Source organism: Sapajus apella, unplaced genomic scaffold (genome assembly GCF_009761245.1).
Source record: "Sapajus apella isolate SASKATOON/1434 unplaced genomic scaffold, GSC_monkey_1.0 scaffold14, whole genome shotgun sequence".
NCBI classification, from domain to species: Eukaryota; Metazoa; Chordata; class Mammalia; order Primates; family Cebidae; genus Sapajus; species Sapajus apella.
In genome coordinates, this window is record NW_022436954.1 from 6,541,517 (window position 1) to 6,558,358 (window position 16,842).

Here is a 16,842-nt window from a genome sequence, read left to right on the forward strand (position 1 = left end):
GAAATGAAAGGCTGTGTTCCGGGATCCTTGATCAGGAGACTGCTGAGCACAAGGGTCTGGACCAGTAGAGACTTCCCCATGTGGGATGTAAAGGTTCATGTAGAAAGTGCTGGTGTGGGCTGTGAGCACTCGGGCCATGGCTTTTCTGGGTTGTGCAGGATGTTTTATCCTCTCACAATTCTAGATCTTCCAGAAGGTTTTTTTCATGGCTTCTGAGGCTGCAGGGACACAGGCAGGCAGAGGTTCTGCACATGGTTTTAACCACAGGGGCATCATTGCATGGGTGGTTTTCTACGTGGATGATTATGTTGTTTGGGTCTGGGTTAGCTAACCATTATTAATGGTTGGTTGGTTTTTTTTTTCTAGAATGCAGGTGTGTGTGGGACTGCATGGAAGATTCTTGAACATTTAGAGTGTTTCACTGGAACAGTGAATTTCTGGGTCTAGGAGGTATTGAGGAGACTATATTGGGTGTGGGCAGAAGGTGCCAACCTGGGCCTGTGGCATCTTGGGTCTGGTCAGAGGCTCTCTTGCCTTAGGCTTTAGGTCTGAGTTGTGCATAACATTTCTACTCTCTGAAACGTTATGCACAATTGAGCTCACTAGTGGTTTCCTAGGGAGGTCAAAAACAATTGGTGTAAACCACCCTTGGCCAACATTTTTGGGCCTCGGGTTAGGCCCCTGTTGCCTTTCAAGCCCTTTCTGGAGCCTGTCAGAGGTTCTAGTTGTGGTGCCCTGTTCTGGGCTCTGTGTCTCCTAGAAGGCGCTGTGCCTTCCCTGGGGGAGTCTGTGGGCAGGGCCGGTGACAGCTTGCGGGGGTGAGAGGCTGGAGGCGCCTCCGGAGCGCGGCGGGGGAGGGGCCTGGCGGAAGCCCCGCCTCCCAGATCCGCGTTATTTCCGAACCCTAGCCTTCTGCGCTCAGGAGGCAGCCGCGGTGCTGGGGAGAGAAATGTCTCCCCAGGGTAATTACTGCCGCCCCAGTCCAATAAACCATTCATCCTTCACCTCTTCTGACCAAAAAGTGTCCCTCCGCCCCGTCCCCACACAGTGTAATAAACGCCCTTAGGCTTTACAGGCCCGCCCAGCCTAATAAACTGGCTGCAGTGTGAGAGCAGCTGGGTGATAAATCCCAGGGGAGGTCTGGGCTGGGCAGCCTGTGTGCTGCGGGCCTTGGCGGGGTTGTGTGCGCCCTGTCCCGCGCCTGGCCAGCCCCTGCCCTGGGGCCGCCTTCTGTGGTCTTTGTGCCTTCACCACCATGTTTCCTGGCTACTTCGCCTCCTGTCGGGGGTCTGCCTCTCCACGCTGGGTCTTTGTGTGCAGCTGGGTGCGTCGCCGCCTCTGTGTGGGTGTGGGGCCTGGGGCTTGGGCGCTGGGCACCGCCTCTGATCCCTCCTGTCTCATTGCCCAGTGGGGCATTAGGCCTGCTTTTTCCTCCTGCCCTCTCTGGGTACCGACAGGGTTCTGAACATGGTGATGTGTTTGCTGTCTGGGATCAGGGGTGGGAAAGTGAAGAGAAAGGGCCTCTTTTCCTTTAGATTCGGGGGGATTTGGAGGCAGCCTGCAGGTAGACTGGGTTTCCTTCCCTGGTCTGAGGGACCAGGAAACCCAATAAAGCCTTCTCTGAATGGGAGGCCCTGAAGCCCGGGGGTGAAGAGGCTGTAGCCTCTGATGAAGGAGGTGAGGGTAGGAATGTGTGTGGAGGAAGGTCAGCATCTCTGCTCCCCTGGCCCACCCCACCCCCCAAATTCAGATATGCAGCTTGTGTGGAGGGGGGAGGAGGACCCTGGGTATTACGGTTGCCATGGAAACAGCCGATTTTCCGGAGTGCTGCAGTGCTGGGAGTGGAGAGACTGTTACAGCTGAGGCCTACTGGGCTCCCTGCCTCCAGGCCCTGCCCTTCCAGACAGGTGACCACATAGGGTGGGGGTGGGGCTCACTGCATACCCCACTCTCAGCCAACTCTCCACCCTCAGTTTGGGGCCCCATCCTGAGGTGCTTACCACTGTGCCTCCAGGGTCCTCAGGTAGAAAGGACACCTGGAGAGGGCAGTGCCAAGCCCCCTCTGTCTGTTGAGGGTGCTTTCCTGGCCACAGGCAGGGACGAGATGTCAGTTATTAGACATCCAGGTGGTTCTTTCCCTCCTGCCCTTCCTCCTGATGTCACTTCTCACTCTGGGGAGATGGAAGGTGTTGATGGTGGGTGCTCTGCGGAACAGCAAAGGGGCCCACAGCTCCTGCCTCCCCTAACCCCCTGCTGACCTCACTGCCTCTTTGGGAACCAGGTAGCAGTCTTCCCTTCTCTCCTCAGCCCCTCCCTGGGTCTGCAGATGGTGGCTTCCCCCCAGGCATTTAGGCAGCCCCTCTCCTTTGGGGTCCTAGGAGATCCCTGGGAGCCTCCTCACCCCTGATTGCCCCAACTACAAGGGGGTTCAAGTCTCTGAGCTGAGAGACCCTGAGGTACCTGAGGAACCTGACCTAGTGTTACCAACTCGGCCACTACCTTGGCTGCTGGCAAGCCTGCTCCTTAGAAGGGCTGGAGGCCCTCCTGCCCACAAAGTCTCCCAGTTCCTGACGTGACTTCTCCTACCCCCAGACTGACATTTTTCTCTCCCTCCAATTTTTTGCCCTGAGGCCTCATCTGTCTCTCTCCTTTTCTAAGTCCTCCCTTGAACCCCTCTCCCCACAAGAAGTGCTTTGAGAGGAGTTGTTAGTGGCTAATTATTTAATTAAGCATTTTATGAATCTCATCTGCTCCATTTATGTTCTAAAGAATGCAAGATTGTTCTCTTCTCTTCCCTTCTCTGCAGGCCCCGGAGTACTAGTCCTCCAGGGCTGCCAGACAAGGCTCCTTTCCGGAAAACTGGGTGACCAGCCCCCCCACCCCCACCCCCAGGGAGCTCAGTCAGCCACAGAAGGGAACATGGCGACTAATGGGGTTTATTTTGGGGCTGAGATCGTTAGGGACCTCACACCCGCCCCCAGCAGCCGGCTGGCGAAGAAGAGAGGGAGAAGGGGAGAGAGGGTGGGGTGGGGGAGGGCTGGGAGAGGGAGCCTTTATCTCTGGCTCCCACTCTCCCATTTCTCTCACCTACACCCCTCTCTGTCCTTCTCTGTCCATCTGTCTCTCTGCCTCCTTCCTCCTCTGGCTGTCAATCTCCCCTCCCCCCAACCCTCCCCGCCCCATGGCTCTCTCTTCCTTTCTGGGCAGGGCTCCAGCACCTTTCTGCTTTGGGACCCAGGCAGCCTCCTGGGTGAGGGCAGAAGCAGGGAGTCCTGGGCAAGCCAGGAGTGGGATGAGGATGGGGAGATGTTGGAGGGCGCCAGCTCTGACCATGAGTCAGAGCTGCACACAGCTCTGCTCATCGTCCCACCATCACCTGGGGCTCCTTTGTGCCTTGGTGCCTGCTCAGCTGCGGCTCCAAAGAAGCACACACCTTGGATCTGTCACCTCTGCCAGACCTGGGAGAAGTGAAGCCGGTCAGGACCAGGCCTCCTGGGTCCTTCCTGCCCACAGCACTCTTGTCTTCTCAGTCTCCTTGCAGCTTCTCTCTGGGGTCTCTCTCTGTGCCACTCTATTACCTCTCCGTTTTGCTGTAATTAAAGCTAGAATTCTTGATGAGGCAGCTACATCTGTCTGTGCGCGTGCACAGGCTCTCACTCAGGCACCCACCTGCCAACTGCTCCCTGGCGTTGCAGGGCTGGTGGCTGCTGTGGGTATCACAGTTGAAGTCCCACATCTAGACCTGGGGTTCCGGCCCTCTGGTCACAACCCTGAGGACCTGCTGACCTCATCCTCCTGATGTCATTTCTCCTTGTCTCCCTTTCTTTCTCTCTGCAGCCGGGACCACATACATCTTTGGGAAGGGGGGAGCGCTCATCACCTACACGTGGCCCCCCAATGACAGGCCCAGCACGAGGATGGATCGCCTGGCCGTGGGCTTCAGCACCCACCAGCGGAGTGCTGTGCTGGTGCGAGTGGACAGCGCCTCTGGCCTTGGAGACTACCTGCAGCTGCACATCGTAAGGACCCTGGGCCCCAGCCCTTCAACCCAAAGCATCCTGCTTCCAAATCAGTTCAGTCCCTCATTGCCATTGGGATCAACACCTCAAGTCTTCCCTCATGGGGACCCCTCAGAACCTCTGTTCCCTCATCCCTGGAGCTTCCTGCTAAGAAGTTTTGCTTCTGAGACCCTTCCCTCCTCTCATTTATTCACCGAGACTCCCAGATCCACCCTCCCATCTGATTCAAGCACCTCCAGCTCCCTACTCCCTGAGACCACCTGTGTCTTCTGACCTTCCTAAACATAGTCAAGGGCCTCTTTGGGCCTTCTGGGCCATTCTCCCGCAGCCTTAGGAAATGTCCCTCATTTGTGACTTCCTCTGAGCTGCTGCCTGCTCACTCCTAGACCAGCTAGGCCAGCCCACTGTGTCCTGCACTTATTCCTGCCCCTCCTTCCTACCTACCTGCCCCAGGGCAGCCCACCCTTGCGGCTTCATCTTGCTTCTAGATTTTGCCCCACCTCTGTGCTGCCCTCGACTTCTGCTTTTGTGACCTTTGCCTTCCCAGCAGCCCCTTACCCTGTCTCCCCTACAGTCTCTCTGGCTGGGTTCACTCCTCACTGAGTTCTTGGCCCAGCCCCACGTCCCCACCCTGACCTCAGATCCCACCTGGCTCTGCCTTTCTCTGCTCAGCTCCACCTGTGGCCTTAGCCCCTTCCTTGTGCCTGCTCCCCGCCTTGACCTTGGTTCCTTCCCAGGGTCTACCTCTGGGCCTCCTACCATATCTGCAGCTCCTTGACTCACTTTTTTGCGTCCTGTTGAACCCTAGTCTGCAGGTGGCCACTTTTCTTTCCCTGCCCTTTCTCCTATCTGTGGCTCTGCCCTGCACCCTTCCCTACGACCTCTGGTATTGCTCCATTTCATTTCCAGTCTCACCCTCTCCCTTGACCCCTCCCCATAGTCTTCGATCCCAAGCCTCTGCCCTCAGTCTTTATCTGTACGTTTCTGGCCCCTAACAGCCGCCTTGTTTCCCTGCCTGTATTTCACATGTCGACCCTGGCCAGAACCCCTATGCTGTGGGGATCAGGCAGGCTGGCCAGGCTCTGTGGGTTGGAAAGCTCTGGGTGAGGGCGCCTGGCTGTCAGGAGGGCAGTTAGCTGGAAGGGGAGAGAGGAAGCCGGGGAGAGGCTGTGTGGGCTCTGATCTCTTCTTATCTGCTTGGGAACACAGTCACTGGCCTTCATTAAACAGTAGCTTTTAAGCGTCCCAGGTCTGCACCCCACTGCACCCCATCACTAGTGTGTGAAGGAAGGAGTATGAGGGGAGACTTCCTGTGGGCACAGCAGAGCTGGGGTGGAAGTGGCAGCAGTGAGGAAGGGGTGCAGAAGGAGCACTAGCAAGTAGAATAGCAGTCACGCCCAAGAAGAGGCCTGGAAGTTCTGTGCCAGTGTCAGCGGGACAGGCAGTTATCTAGAATGTTAAGAGGCAGCCGGTGTGTGAGAGACAGTGTAGCTGCAGACGATGACAGTGTGGGACTGGATGCACGGTGATGTGTGTCAGGAGTGACGACGGTGACAGTGGGGGATGAAGACAGAGACTGGGTCTCGTGATCTCTGATGGAGTGTATCTATAGATGTGTATTTCCCTGTGGAGTAGTGTTTGCAGTTGTTTCAGTTGCCTTTCTGGGTGGCGGGGTGTGATTGGGTTTCCCTGTGTCCTCTGTGAGTGAGGGCTGCTCCTCCTTGCTCTTCTCCCTCATTCGAGGCTCTGCATAGCTTGCAGTAGATGGTTTGGTTTGGAATCCCAATTTGCCACTTCCTTGCTCTGTCTTTGTGCAAGTCACCACAGCTGTCTGACCCTCAGTTCCCCCATCTGTGGAGTGGCACAGGAAGAGGACAGAGGGATGTTGGGAGGTTGAAGAAGATCATGTATGTGAAGCACGTAGTGAGCATGCTGTGTTAGCTAGTATCCTGATCATCTCTCATCAGCTACCTGGGCAGGACTGTGTGCCTTTGTGCCTGTTAGGTTAGGGTATAGGGTTCCTCCACTACTGATGACAAAGGACAAGGGGAGCAGGGTGTGAGGAGAAGGGATTTCCTCCTTTTCCTCTCAACAGTTGTGCACAGGCCTCACCTAGTGAAAAGCTATAGAGAAACAAGTACTGGTGCTGGGTACTGCAGAGGGCAGGGAAGATGGGGGCCTGCCCGAGGGTGAAGAGCCCTGGCAAGGGTGGGGGTCCATAAGAGGAGCCAGCCTTGACGGGGGAGTTGGGCACCAGACAGGCTGAGTCCCCTTGAGAGTGGCCCCCAAGCCCCTTCCTCCCTGGGTGACACATCAGCTCCCACCACAGCGTCAGTAGCAGCTCTCAGAGAGTGGGGAGGCGGCAGCAAAATAAGAGAAAAGCAATTTGACGTTTCTAATAAAGCGTCGCTCCACTTTGCCAAATTAATTTTGACTCCCATAATTATTTGCTGTAGGAGCGGCTGCCTTCTCCCCACCGCCGCCTAATGAGGTAATTGGGGAATTAGGAATTAATGACTTTAACAGAAGTGACAACTGACTTCACATTGGGAGAGGCTCTGGGGAGCTGCCTCTCCCCCGGAGTGCAGGGCCCTGAGCTTGGCTGCCTCCTAGGAAACCCAGGTGTCCTGCCTCCCAGCTCCCTGGCCGGCCCTCTGCCAGCTTGGCTCCCAGACTGCATGTGCTCCTTGACCACCATCACTTGGGCTGAGCCTGTGGGGAGAAATCCTCAGAGGAATCCAGGGAGCTGATACTATTCTGGGTGATATTATTACTAACAATAGTACCGAGGAGGATCGACTGTTCCCTTCCCGAGTGTGGGGAGCAGATGATCAGCCCGTCTCCCTGGGGATGTTGTCAGTCTGTGGGTGGTGGATGGGTGGGGCTTGCTAATACTCTTTGTTAGGCAAGCCCAGCCTCAGTTTCCCGGCTTTACTGCATTTGAGGAGAGAGGCTGAATGCATGTATGACTGTGTGCATGAATGCATATGTGTGTGTGTGCATGCATGAATGCATATGTGTGTATGTACATGAATGCATGTGTGTGTGCATGAATGTATGTGTGTGCATGAATGTGTGTGTGCATGAATGCATGTGTGTGTGCATGAATATGTATGTGCATGAATGTGTGTGCATGAATGCATATGTGTGTGTGCATGAATGCATATGTGTGTGTGCATGAATGCATGTGCGTGTGCATGAATGCATGTGTGTGTACATGAATGCATGTGTGTGTGTACATGAATGTATGTGTGTGTGTGTGTGTGTGCACAAGCATATATGTATGTGGTTTTCCCAGGTTCTGGGAAGGAGACAGCTGGACCCCACAAGTGGAAAGGGGTAGGACATAGGTCTCAAAGTGAGCCAGAGCTGCAAACCTTATCCCCCAACTCTCTCTGCCAAACCCCAACCCTTGCCCCATCTGTGAGCCGCCACTGCTGACACCCCCAGTGCCACCAAGCCTCTCAGCTCTGCTAGATGCAGGAAGGAGGTGGCAGCTGAATGTTCCTCATGCCCAGGCCAGGCTTGGTCAGTCTTTTCAGAAGCCTGCAGGAGTGGAGTGTGTTTCTATGATGGGCTGGGTGCCTGACAGTGTGTGAGCCAGGGGGCCTGAGTGAACCTGTGTGGGTGTCTGTTCCCTGTGGGAGGAGGGCTGAGGCTGCATTCAGGAGTGCTGCTAGGAGGTCCAGAGAAATGAAATAGGGGCTCAGGCTTAGCGTCCAGTGGGCCTTCATTGGCTTGGTCAGACGCCTTTGGTCTTGGAGGTTGGCCTCAGCAGTCTCTTGGATCATCCCGTACATGTACCTCTTTGAGTCAGGGTCTTCCAAGACTGGTGGGCAAAGGGAGAGAACACTGGCTTTGAAGTCAGACTAGCTGGGGTTCAAATCTGGGGTTTCCTTCTCATGAGCTGCAAGATTTTGAGATGTTATTTAACTATGCTGAGCCTCAGTTTCTTTCTTGATGAAATGGGGAGCTATGAGCTTCCTCAGCAGGTTAGTGTGGGGAAGACAGCATGCATGCACAGTATTAACACAGAGCCTGGCATGATTTAGGGGTTTGGTGAAGCCCTCCCTCTCACTCTAGCACCACAGGCAGAACTCTTCCTGGGCTGAATCTGGGTAGTCTCTGCAGGGTGATCCCTAGGTCTGGGTCCCAGAGATTGCTTAGGGTCTTTGCTCCCCTTCTCCAGGCCTCAGTCCTTGTCTGTCCTCTGCCTGTCCTTCCCCAGTCCTTAGCTCCACCCACTACCCTGACACCCCCATGATCCCCTTTCCTTGGTCAGTCTAGCATAGTTTGTCCCTCAACTCTTCGGGCATCCATCCCGCCAAACACACAGTCTACACCCCCTACTTCCACCCCCATGGCTGCAGAGGGGCCACCCCCACACCCAGAGCCTGACCTACTTTGGAACTGAGAGGCTGCCAGGAGAGGCAGTTCTGATGCCCGGGTGCCGGTGGGAGCCCCCTGGGGGCCTTCTTGGTACAGAGCATCCTGGGGAGGAGAGGTTGGAGGCCGGGGACTGGGGAGGGGCTGGGGGTTAGACCTTGCTCTGGCAGAGGCTGGCTTCTGTGGACTTCTCTGCTGGTCGTGCCTTAGGGAGGCCTCTGCCCTCCATGCCCTGAGCTGGTCCCTAGCTTGGCCCTTGCACAGAGTAGGTGCTCTATGAATATTTGTGAATATCCGGGACAAACCGGAAGGCAGGAGACAGGTGTGGTTAGTGGAAGGCCCTCCGGACCCAGGCCAGCCCCCACCTCTGGCCTCAGGTTACTCCCCGGCATGTGGGGAAGGGGAGTGAGCCTGCCCACCTCCTCCAGCGGTTGAGACCTGGGAAAGGTGCCTTGTAAAGCTGTAAAGTGCTGCGGAGCTGGGCTGGTGGTGTCCACAGGACTAGCCACTAGAAGGGGTGAATGGTTGCTCCCTCCGGTCGCTGACCTCCACCTCCCTGTCGCCAGGACCAGGGCACCGTGGGGGTGATCTTTAACGTGGGCACAGACGACATTACCATCGACGAGCCCAACGCCATCGTAAGCGACGGCAAATACCACGTGGTGCGCTTCACTCGAAGCGGCGGCAACGCCACCCTGCAGGTGGACAGCTGGCCGGTCAACGAGCGGTACCCGGCAGGTAGGCGGCACAGGCCCGCAGAGGAAGTGCGGCGGTGGGGCGGGGCGGGGCGGGCGGGTGGCGGCCTCTAATAGGAATGCAGCCGCGCTGGGGCGGGGCTAAGCGGAGAAGCTCCGCTGTGGGGTGGGGCGGGGCTACTGGAGAAACAAGGCTTGCAAGGCGGGACTAGGGCAGGGGCATGGCTATGAAAAGGGATTTTCCCGGAGGAGTGAGACCGTCGTGGTGGGCCTGAGCCAACTATGGGGGAGGGTGCAGGGCTGAGCGGAAAAGGCTGCAAGGCCAGGGTCCAGTTTCGGGGAGGAGGAAGAAAAGGAGAGAGGGTAGAGCTGAGGAGAGTCTGATGCGATTGAAGAAAGGATGAGTTCAGAAATGAGGGAGACAGTTGCAGAAACAGGAGAGAAAATCCGAAAGTAACATAAAACATGTCTTGGCAAGGAGACAGGGCTGTTACCAAGGGCAGAGCCAAGGAAAGAACCAAGGTCCTTATAAAGAGCAAGTCAAAGATCCATATTAGGAGATCTAGTGAAGGAAGAGAAGTAGCCACGGAGACTCAGAGAAAAGGACCCCCAGTGTCCAAGGCAGTGAGGGACATGGTGAAAGGGAGGGAGAGACAAGTGACCACAAAAATTAAAAACACATGGTCACGTGCATTCAACAACCTTTGTTGACAGCGTGTTTAGGCAGCAGGGCTTGTGCTAGGTCCTGGGGACTCAGTCCCTGTTTGCAGGGAGCCTTGAGAATGCAAACAGACCCAGTTCAACAGGATGACAGCTGTGGTGGCCAAGGACAAACCAAGGTCTGAGGAGCGCAGGAGAGGGACGGAGATGAGGACATGGAAGAAATGATGAGGCAGAGACTCTGAAAGATTTTGAGGGAGGCAGAGACAGAGCCTCAGAATAAGAGGAAACCAGTGGGAGCAATGGGAAGCTGTGGAAATGGTACTGAGCCATATGCAAAGGCGGGGAGAGATGCGGAGAGATAGATGGAGATGCTGACATGCAGACCCAGGGAGAGAAGAGGTGGACAGAGCCTTGGGAGGGAGCAGAGGAGAGCGCCAGCATGGGAGATAAAGAAGAAGGGGAAACAGAAACGCTGCAGGGAGAACTGCAGAAACACAGAGATGCTGAGATACAGGCTGAGCGACATTGCAGTCACACACAGGGCCTGACTGAGAAGCAGAATGAACATCTGCAATCTCCATCACTCTCCCAGGCGGAGAGATAGCCAGGCCAAGGCAGAGAAGCTGCCCCATGCTAACTGCGGAGGGCAGGGACAAAAGGCCAGTGTGTAAACCCTCATGGGCTCACCTATGATGGAGTAAAGATGCCAGTACAGGCTTATGATACCAATTATGTATGCTTGTACCCAGACATTTCTGTAAAGTCCCTGGAGATAAAGAGGCCCATGTGGCCCCCTAGTAAATACACAGGTTGATGTACACACAGGTCAACCCTAGACACATGGACAACTGCAGACATTTGTATGGTCAGACAGACACATGAAAAAACAGCTCTGCAGAGGGATGCCAGTCTACATCAAGACCCTAGGTACATGTAGGGACACGCAAGACACACCAACCCTCCTAAACTAAATTCCTCCTACACCCCTCATCCTCCAACAAGCCAACACTGATAGCTTGGGCTGTGTAGGCATGATCCCTGTGGGCAGCAGACTTCTCTCATTCTCCGATGCACACACACTAGGGCAACCTTTGTAGCAGTAATACGTCGGCCTATGCTGGACAGGGCTGGGCTTGGAAGCATGAAGGCCTCATCATGTCAAGCCAGGACTTGGATCTAGAACTTCATCCCTTGGAGCCCAGCAGGCCAGCAATCAGGGTGGAGGAGTTGTGCCTGCTCTCCTCTCCTCAGGGACTCCTGATTAGGCGTGAGGAAAGGCTGCTGGGTGCCTCTTGCCTGTAAAGGGGAGTAACATGAGGGCCTGGTGGTTGAATGTGTGTACTGAGGGCAGATCCTGAGCAATACCAGCAGGTCTGATCAGCAGTATGCATGGGCCCAGAGAGGGGGGACCCTCTGACTCCTTGGGAGCACAGAGGCACAGTCCATGGATTCTGAATCAGCAGGACCTGGATTTTAATCCTGGATCTCCCACTGATGAGCACGTGATCTTGGACAAGCCATCTAGCCTCTCTGAATCTCAGTTTCAACCTCTGAAAGGTGATGAGACCTACCTCTTAGCAATATTGTGAGATTCTCATGAGTAATCTAAGGAAAACGTAAGAGTAGCATAGCGTGGCAGCGGTGCTCAGTAAATAGGACTTTTGTTAGAATTTTTATGTACTCAGCCTCCCTCCAGGCAGATGTACATTCTTCTCTTCCTCTTGGAGACATACACCCAGGATTGAATAACCTGTTTTTAACTTAAACATAAATGTCCTGAATCTATAGGGAAAGCAGAGTCTCCTTGCCTTATAAGCACCTAAGGAGGCACCATCCATACCCACATGAATAGGTTGAGTGCACCTTCATGGGAGGTGTACACAGGCAGGGCCAGGCCCAGGTCTCTGGGCAGGTGAGCACAGCTGTGCAGTGAGAGGAAAAGCCTCCTGGTCCCACCAGCGTGCACTGAATAGTATGTCAGTGCTTTAAATGGGAGAAGTGGCCAGATTCTCAAAGGAAATCAGTTCCCTTTCCACTGCTGCAGACCGGGATCACCCACGGCTCACAGAGAACTACAGATCCTCTCATGTGTACTGACAAACCCCTTTTCACACAGACGTGCGCGCACGCGCGCACACACACACACACACACACACACACATGCACTCACACTATTCTCCTTCCCAGTCTCCAGGGGCTGGAGATTGGTGAGCAGAGAGAGGAACAGGTGGGTATCCAGATGGGAAGCCAAGCTTGGGGAAGAGATGGGGGCTGGAACTGGTGGGGAGGAGCCTGGAGGAGAAAGGCTGAGTGCCTGGCAGGGTGAGCAAGATGAGGTCCTGAGACAGCAAGGAGAGGAAACTGGGCTCTGAGCAGAAAACAGTCAAGGTGCATTTGGGGCAGAGGAGAATGCAGAGGAGGGCTGGGGGATGTCTGCAGGGGAGGAGTAAGGGGCTGAAGAGGAGGTGAGAAGGGGGCTGCTGGATGATGATCCAGCTCCCACACCAGGCACCACACCTGTCACAGCTGCCCAGTAGAAAGGAGCCCTGACCAGGGTGAGGAGGCCTTTCGGGGAGTGAGTGGTGGAGTTGGGAGCAGGAGGGGCTTAAGGGGGAAGGTGGTGGTGGGGTCAAGGGTGTGGTGTGAGGTGGAAATTGAGGGGAAGTTGGAAGTGGAGCACCAAGGCAAGGGGTGTTGAGGTGGCCTGGAGAAGAGGTTTAGATCTCACTGTTCTGTGAGTGTGCTGGGTGGCCCCCTAAATGCCGCATAAACCCCGCTTAACCTATCCCTTCTACTTCTAAACTGCCCTCTAAACGCAGGAACCAGCTGGGCCATTGATGCCTCCCACCCCCAACTTAAACCTGCTAAATGCCCCTCCCCCTGCCCACCCCCCAACTTTGGGATGGGGAAGGAAGGGGGCCACAGCAGCTTAACCACAGATAAACCTGTTTAACCTCTGACCTTTGACCTTCCAGCTTCTTTTTTTTTATGTCCCTTTTCTTTTCTTCTTTGCTCATCTCTTTTGCTTTGGGTTGCTCCTGCCCCCAGGGTGGGGCTGGCTCCGGACCGGAGCCTAGGGAGGGGGTCAAGGGAGAAGAGGGGCCCAGCGTTTCTTTTCCTCCCTTCCCCTCTTTCTGTGGATGTTGCTGCTTACTCTGAGTCTCCTGAGGAATGCATAATTACTTTTCTAACTCCTTTGGACTTCGCCGCCTGAGAAACCTACTGTCTTTCTAAACTTTTCCAAGGAAACTTTGATAACGAGCGCCTGGCGATTGCTAGACAGAGAATCCCCTACCGGCTTGGTCGAGTAGTAGATGAGTGGCTGCTCGACAAAGGTAATTAACCAGAATTAATTAATTAATTAATTAACTTTAAAAACACTATCTTAAAGGTGCAGAGCTCTCTCTTTCCCCCTCCGTGCCTTCACCAATGCCCACCCCCAAGTGAAGGGACAATTGGCCAGCCAGAATGCTCCCTTCCCCTTTGGAGTCAAGAGTCTGTCTGTGCATTTCAGAATGGTATTGGGGTAGAAGTGGGGCTTTTCCTTAGAAGTGAGGGAGTCCTATTTTCTTTTTAAATCTGGGATCAACTAGGGTAATCCACAAGATCCCTACCATGGGAGCTCCCCAGTGCAAGCCCTGCAGTAAATCACAAGCAGGCTGGGAATGCAGGCTGGAGATAGGTTCCCTCTGCCCAGAATCATCTTGGAGGCTTGGTAAAGGGCCAGCTGAGGGCCATAGAGCATACAGAGGTGGAAAGCCTTTGGGAAGCAGGAAAGCTGATCTGAGGAGGGTTGGGAAGGCTTCACCAGAGCCATGGGAGGAGAAGAGAGAAGAGTGGGGAACTCAGATCCTAATGGAAAGACTCCCAAAGAGAGTGCTGTGGGGCTGCTATCTCTGGAACAGGCCCACCTTAGTCCAGAAGGCCTCTGAGAAGTTGAGGAGAGACTAAAGAAGGCAGGACAGGAAGTGGTGGGCCCATAGGGATTTCTATTCCTTCTTGGCTGATGAGGAAGACCCATTAAGCCCCTTGGGAGGCCCAAGTGTGGTGAGGTGCTGCTGGATGTGAGAGGGAAGGCTTCTTGTCACCAAGGGAAGTTGGGGACCAAGGGCAAATCCATCCCATTCCATTTGGGGGCGGGCGAGCTCTGTACCTCTAAGGCTAAACTCTAGGGGGGAAGTAGAACTGTTAAACCTCCACTTAACCAGCTGATAACTGTGATTTTAAATGTCCACAGGGGACTTCCCCAATTAAAACCCCCAAATGTAACTTCTAGCCCCCCACACCTGTGGGGCCTAAATCTGCTGATAACCAGATGTGATAAACCCATAACAGGACAAAAAGTTAAAGGGACTGTAACAGACATCGCTAAAACCTACAGCCCCCAGCCACACTGGGCTGTTCTCTCCAGCGGGGTGAACTTTAACCCTTTGAGGAGTTCCTGGCGCATGGGGCCAGGGGCCACAGGGAACAAGTTTACTAACACTGTGGCTTCCTCTCCATTACCCACCTCCCTCTTCCAGAATCAGAGAGGCCAAGGGAGCAGGCTGGGCTGAGGCTGGGACAACTTGTGACGCCAAGGGCAGGGAGAGCTGGACAGGCCTTATTGGGGGTTGGGGGAGGAGTTGTGGTTAAGATGATGGGGAGCCAGGGGCCTCTTTCCCTTTCCCTTTAGGTCTGACTTTCCTCTTCTAGAAAATAACCCAGTGGGCTAGATAGATGATTCTCAAAGTGTGAAAGAAGGAACTCACTTTTTGTGTGTGGCCTTAGCCAAGTACTTCCTCTTGCTGAGACTCAGTTCTCTTCTCGGTAAGACAGGACAGTGATGGTTACTCAGCCCACCTCACAGGCATGTTGTGAGGGTGAGAGGAAAGAAACATCAGGAAGGTATCCCAAGACAAGGTCTGGGGATGCTTGGAGGGAATATTTTACTGTCAGTGCCTGACCATATGGTAGATGCTTAATAAATATTTATTGGATGAATCTATTTTCCAGTTCCAAAGTATGTCCTGTGAAACAGTCCCACGAGATGCTTCACAATAGAGAAAGTTGTGGTAGAATGAGTTTGGGAAGTGCTGAATCCTGTTTCTTCCTCTTGGAAATGCATGTGTGCATTAGTTTAATGCAGGCTCTGAGAAGCCCTTGGAGAAAGAAACCTGTTCGATGGTGAAATGTTTGCTTCCCCAACTCATTTGACCATGGTGACCCTTCTCTCCTTTGTTTTCCTCATGAGTCTTATGTCTGGGAATGGACTTGGATGCAGAGGTCTTCCTGGGCCTGTCTGGGTCTGGTATTCCAGGGCCTGTCCCAGAGCTGCCATCACCGATCCTTTGCCTCTTGGGCTCTTGGCCATTGGTAATGGGTGTTGCTGCCCTAGGGCTGTCCTTACCTGAGTAGGCGGTGGGAGGGTGCTGGAGGGGGAAGGAAGGCTGAGTGGGGACTGGGGAGACACACCAGTGCCCATCATTGGCCAGAGGCTGGACGGATGTTTGGATGTCCCAGAGGCCTTGGGTTTTCCAGAGAACCTGTTTCCAAAGAGGGTGTGGGCTTCACAAGTTGGACTGTCCTCAGCCCAGGTTTTGGGGGCAAGGCTTATGGGCACCTAACTCTAAACCAGATCTTTAACGAGGCACTAACCAGAGGCTAACAAGGGCTAAGCCAGGTCTAAAACCCCCAGTGCCAGCAGCTGAAGGTTCCGGGGGAGATGGGGCAATGTAGTAGGCCCTCTGCCCAACCCCTCCCCCACAAAAAATAAGCAGCACCAAAACCAAAGTTAAATCTAAACTTAAACATAATAAACATCTTTTCTAAAAACCAAACCAAAACAACAAACTCAGAGGGTTAAACTGACCCCCAGATCCACTAAAAACAAACAGAACAGCCCAACCCCACCCAGCTGGGAATTCTGAGGTGTCATACTGCTGAGTGCGGGGTGCGATTGGAGCTGGAGCGGGTTTTTTTGGCTGTCAGTGAGCGAAGCAAGGTCCCTTTAACATTTTTCATTTCTGTGCTTGCACATCTAGGTGGGGAGGAAGGGCTTGGCTTTCCAGGGCCTGGTCCCAGGCAGTGCTGGGCCTTGGCAGTCCAGGAGAAGAGAGGGGTTCCTGGCCAGGGGTCAGAGGGCCTGGTTGTAGGTGGGAGGCCAGCCTGGGCAGATTGCTGCTCCCACACACCATCATACTGTCTCACCTCCTTCTCCGCTCTCACATGCACTGACTCCACCTTGGCCTGGCAGCTGCCTCCTTTGTCTCTGCCTCTTTGTCTCCTCTTCTGCCTCTTCCAAGGGCTCCATGGCTTCATGGCTTGGGGCTGGACACTGGGGCAGGATGTGTGGGGAAGCAGAGGGAGAAGATGGGGATGGATTGAGGGAAGAGGATGAAGAAGGGCGATGGCCTTGGAGCTGCAGAGGAGAGGGACTGGGGAAGGCGGGAAGGCTTTGCACATGGTGGGGAGGAGGGGCTGGGCTCCCCTTTCCCAGCCAGTGTATGCCCTGGGTGCCCTCCCCTTCTGGGGTCCCCACCTGGCTGGGCTAGGGGCTGTGGCTGACAAGGACTTTCCCTTTGGTTGTCTGCCCCTTCTTCATTTTTCCCCGTCCCCTCCTCCCTTGCTGGCTTCCTCCTCCATTCTTTTTTCCTCTCCTTGGCTTCCTTCTCTTTTCCTTTCCCTTCCTGGTTCCTCCTCACTGCCTGCCCCTCCTGTGTCACCCCTTTCCCCTCCCCCCAGGCCGCCAGCTGACCATCTTCAACAGCCAGGCTGCCATCAAGATCGGGGGCCGGGATCAGGGCCGTCCCTTCCAGGGCCAGGTGTCCGGCCTCTACTACAATGGGCTTAAGGTGCTGGCGCTGGCCGCCGAGAGCGACCCCAATGTGCGGACCGAGGGTCACCTGCGCCTGGTGGGGGAGGGGCCGTCCGTGCTACTCAGTGCGGAGACCACGGCCACTACCCTGCTGGCCGACATGGCCACCACTATCATGGAGACTACCACCACCATGGCCACTACCACCACACGCCGGGGCCGCTCCCCCACGCTGAGGGACAGCACCACCCAGGTAAGGCCCCACTCTGGTTGGTGGATTAGG

At 54.9% G+C, this 16,842-nt stretch overlaps 1 protein-coding gene across 1 annotated transcript in view; it reads left to right on the forward strand.

Moving 5' to 3' along the window:
- Window positions 1–16,842, forward strand: part of NRXN2 (neurexin 2) — a 104,686-nt gene that overhangs the window by 72,345 nt on the left and 15,499 nt on the right. Inside the window, 4 exon segments of the mRNA XM_032282940.1 lie at window positions 3,838–4,019; window positions 8,972–9,143; window positions 13,009–13,098; window positions 16,487–16,812. Of these exon segments, the coding sequence (XP_032138831.1) occupies window positions 3,838–4,019; window positions 8,972–9,143; window positions 13,009–13,098; window positions 16,487–16,812 (770 nt within the window).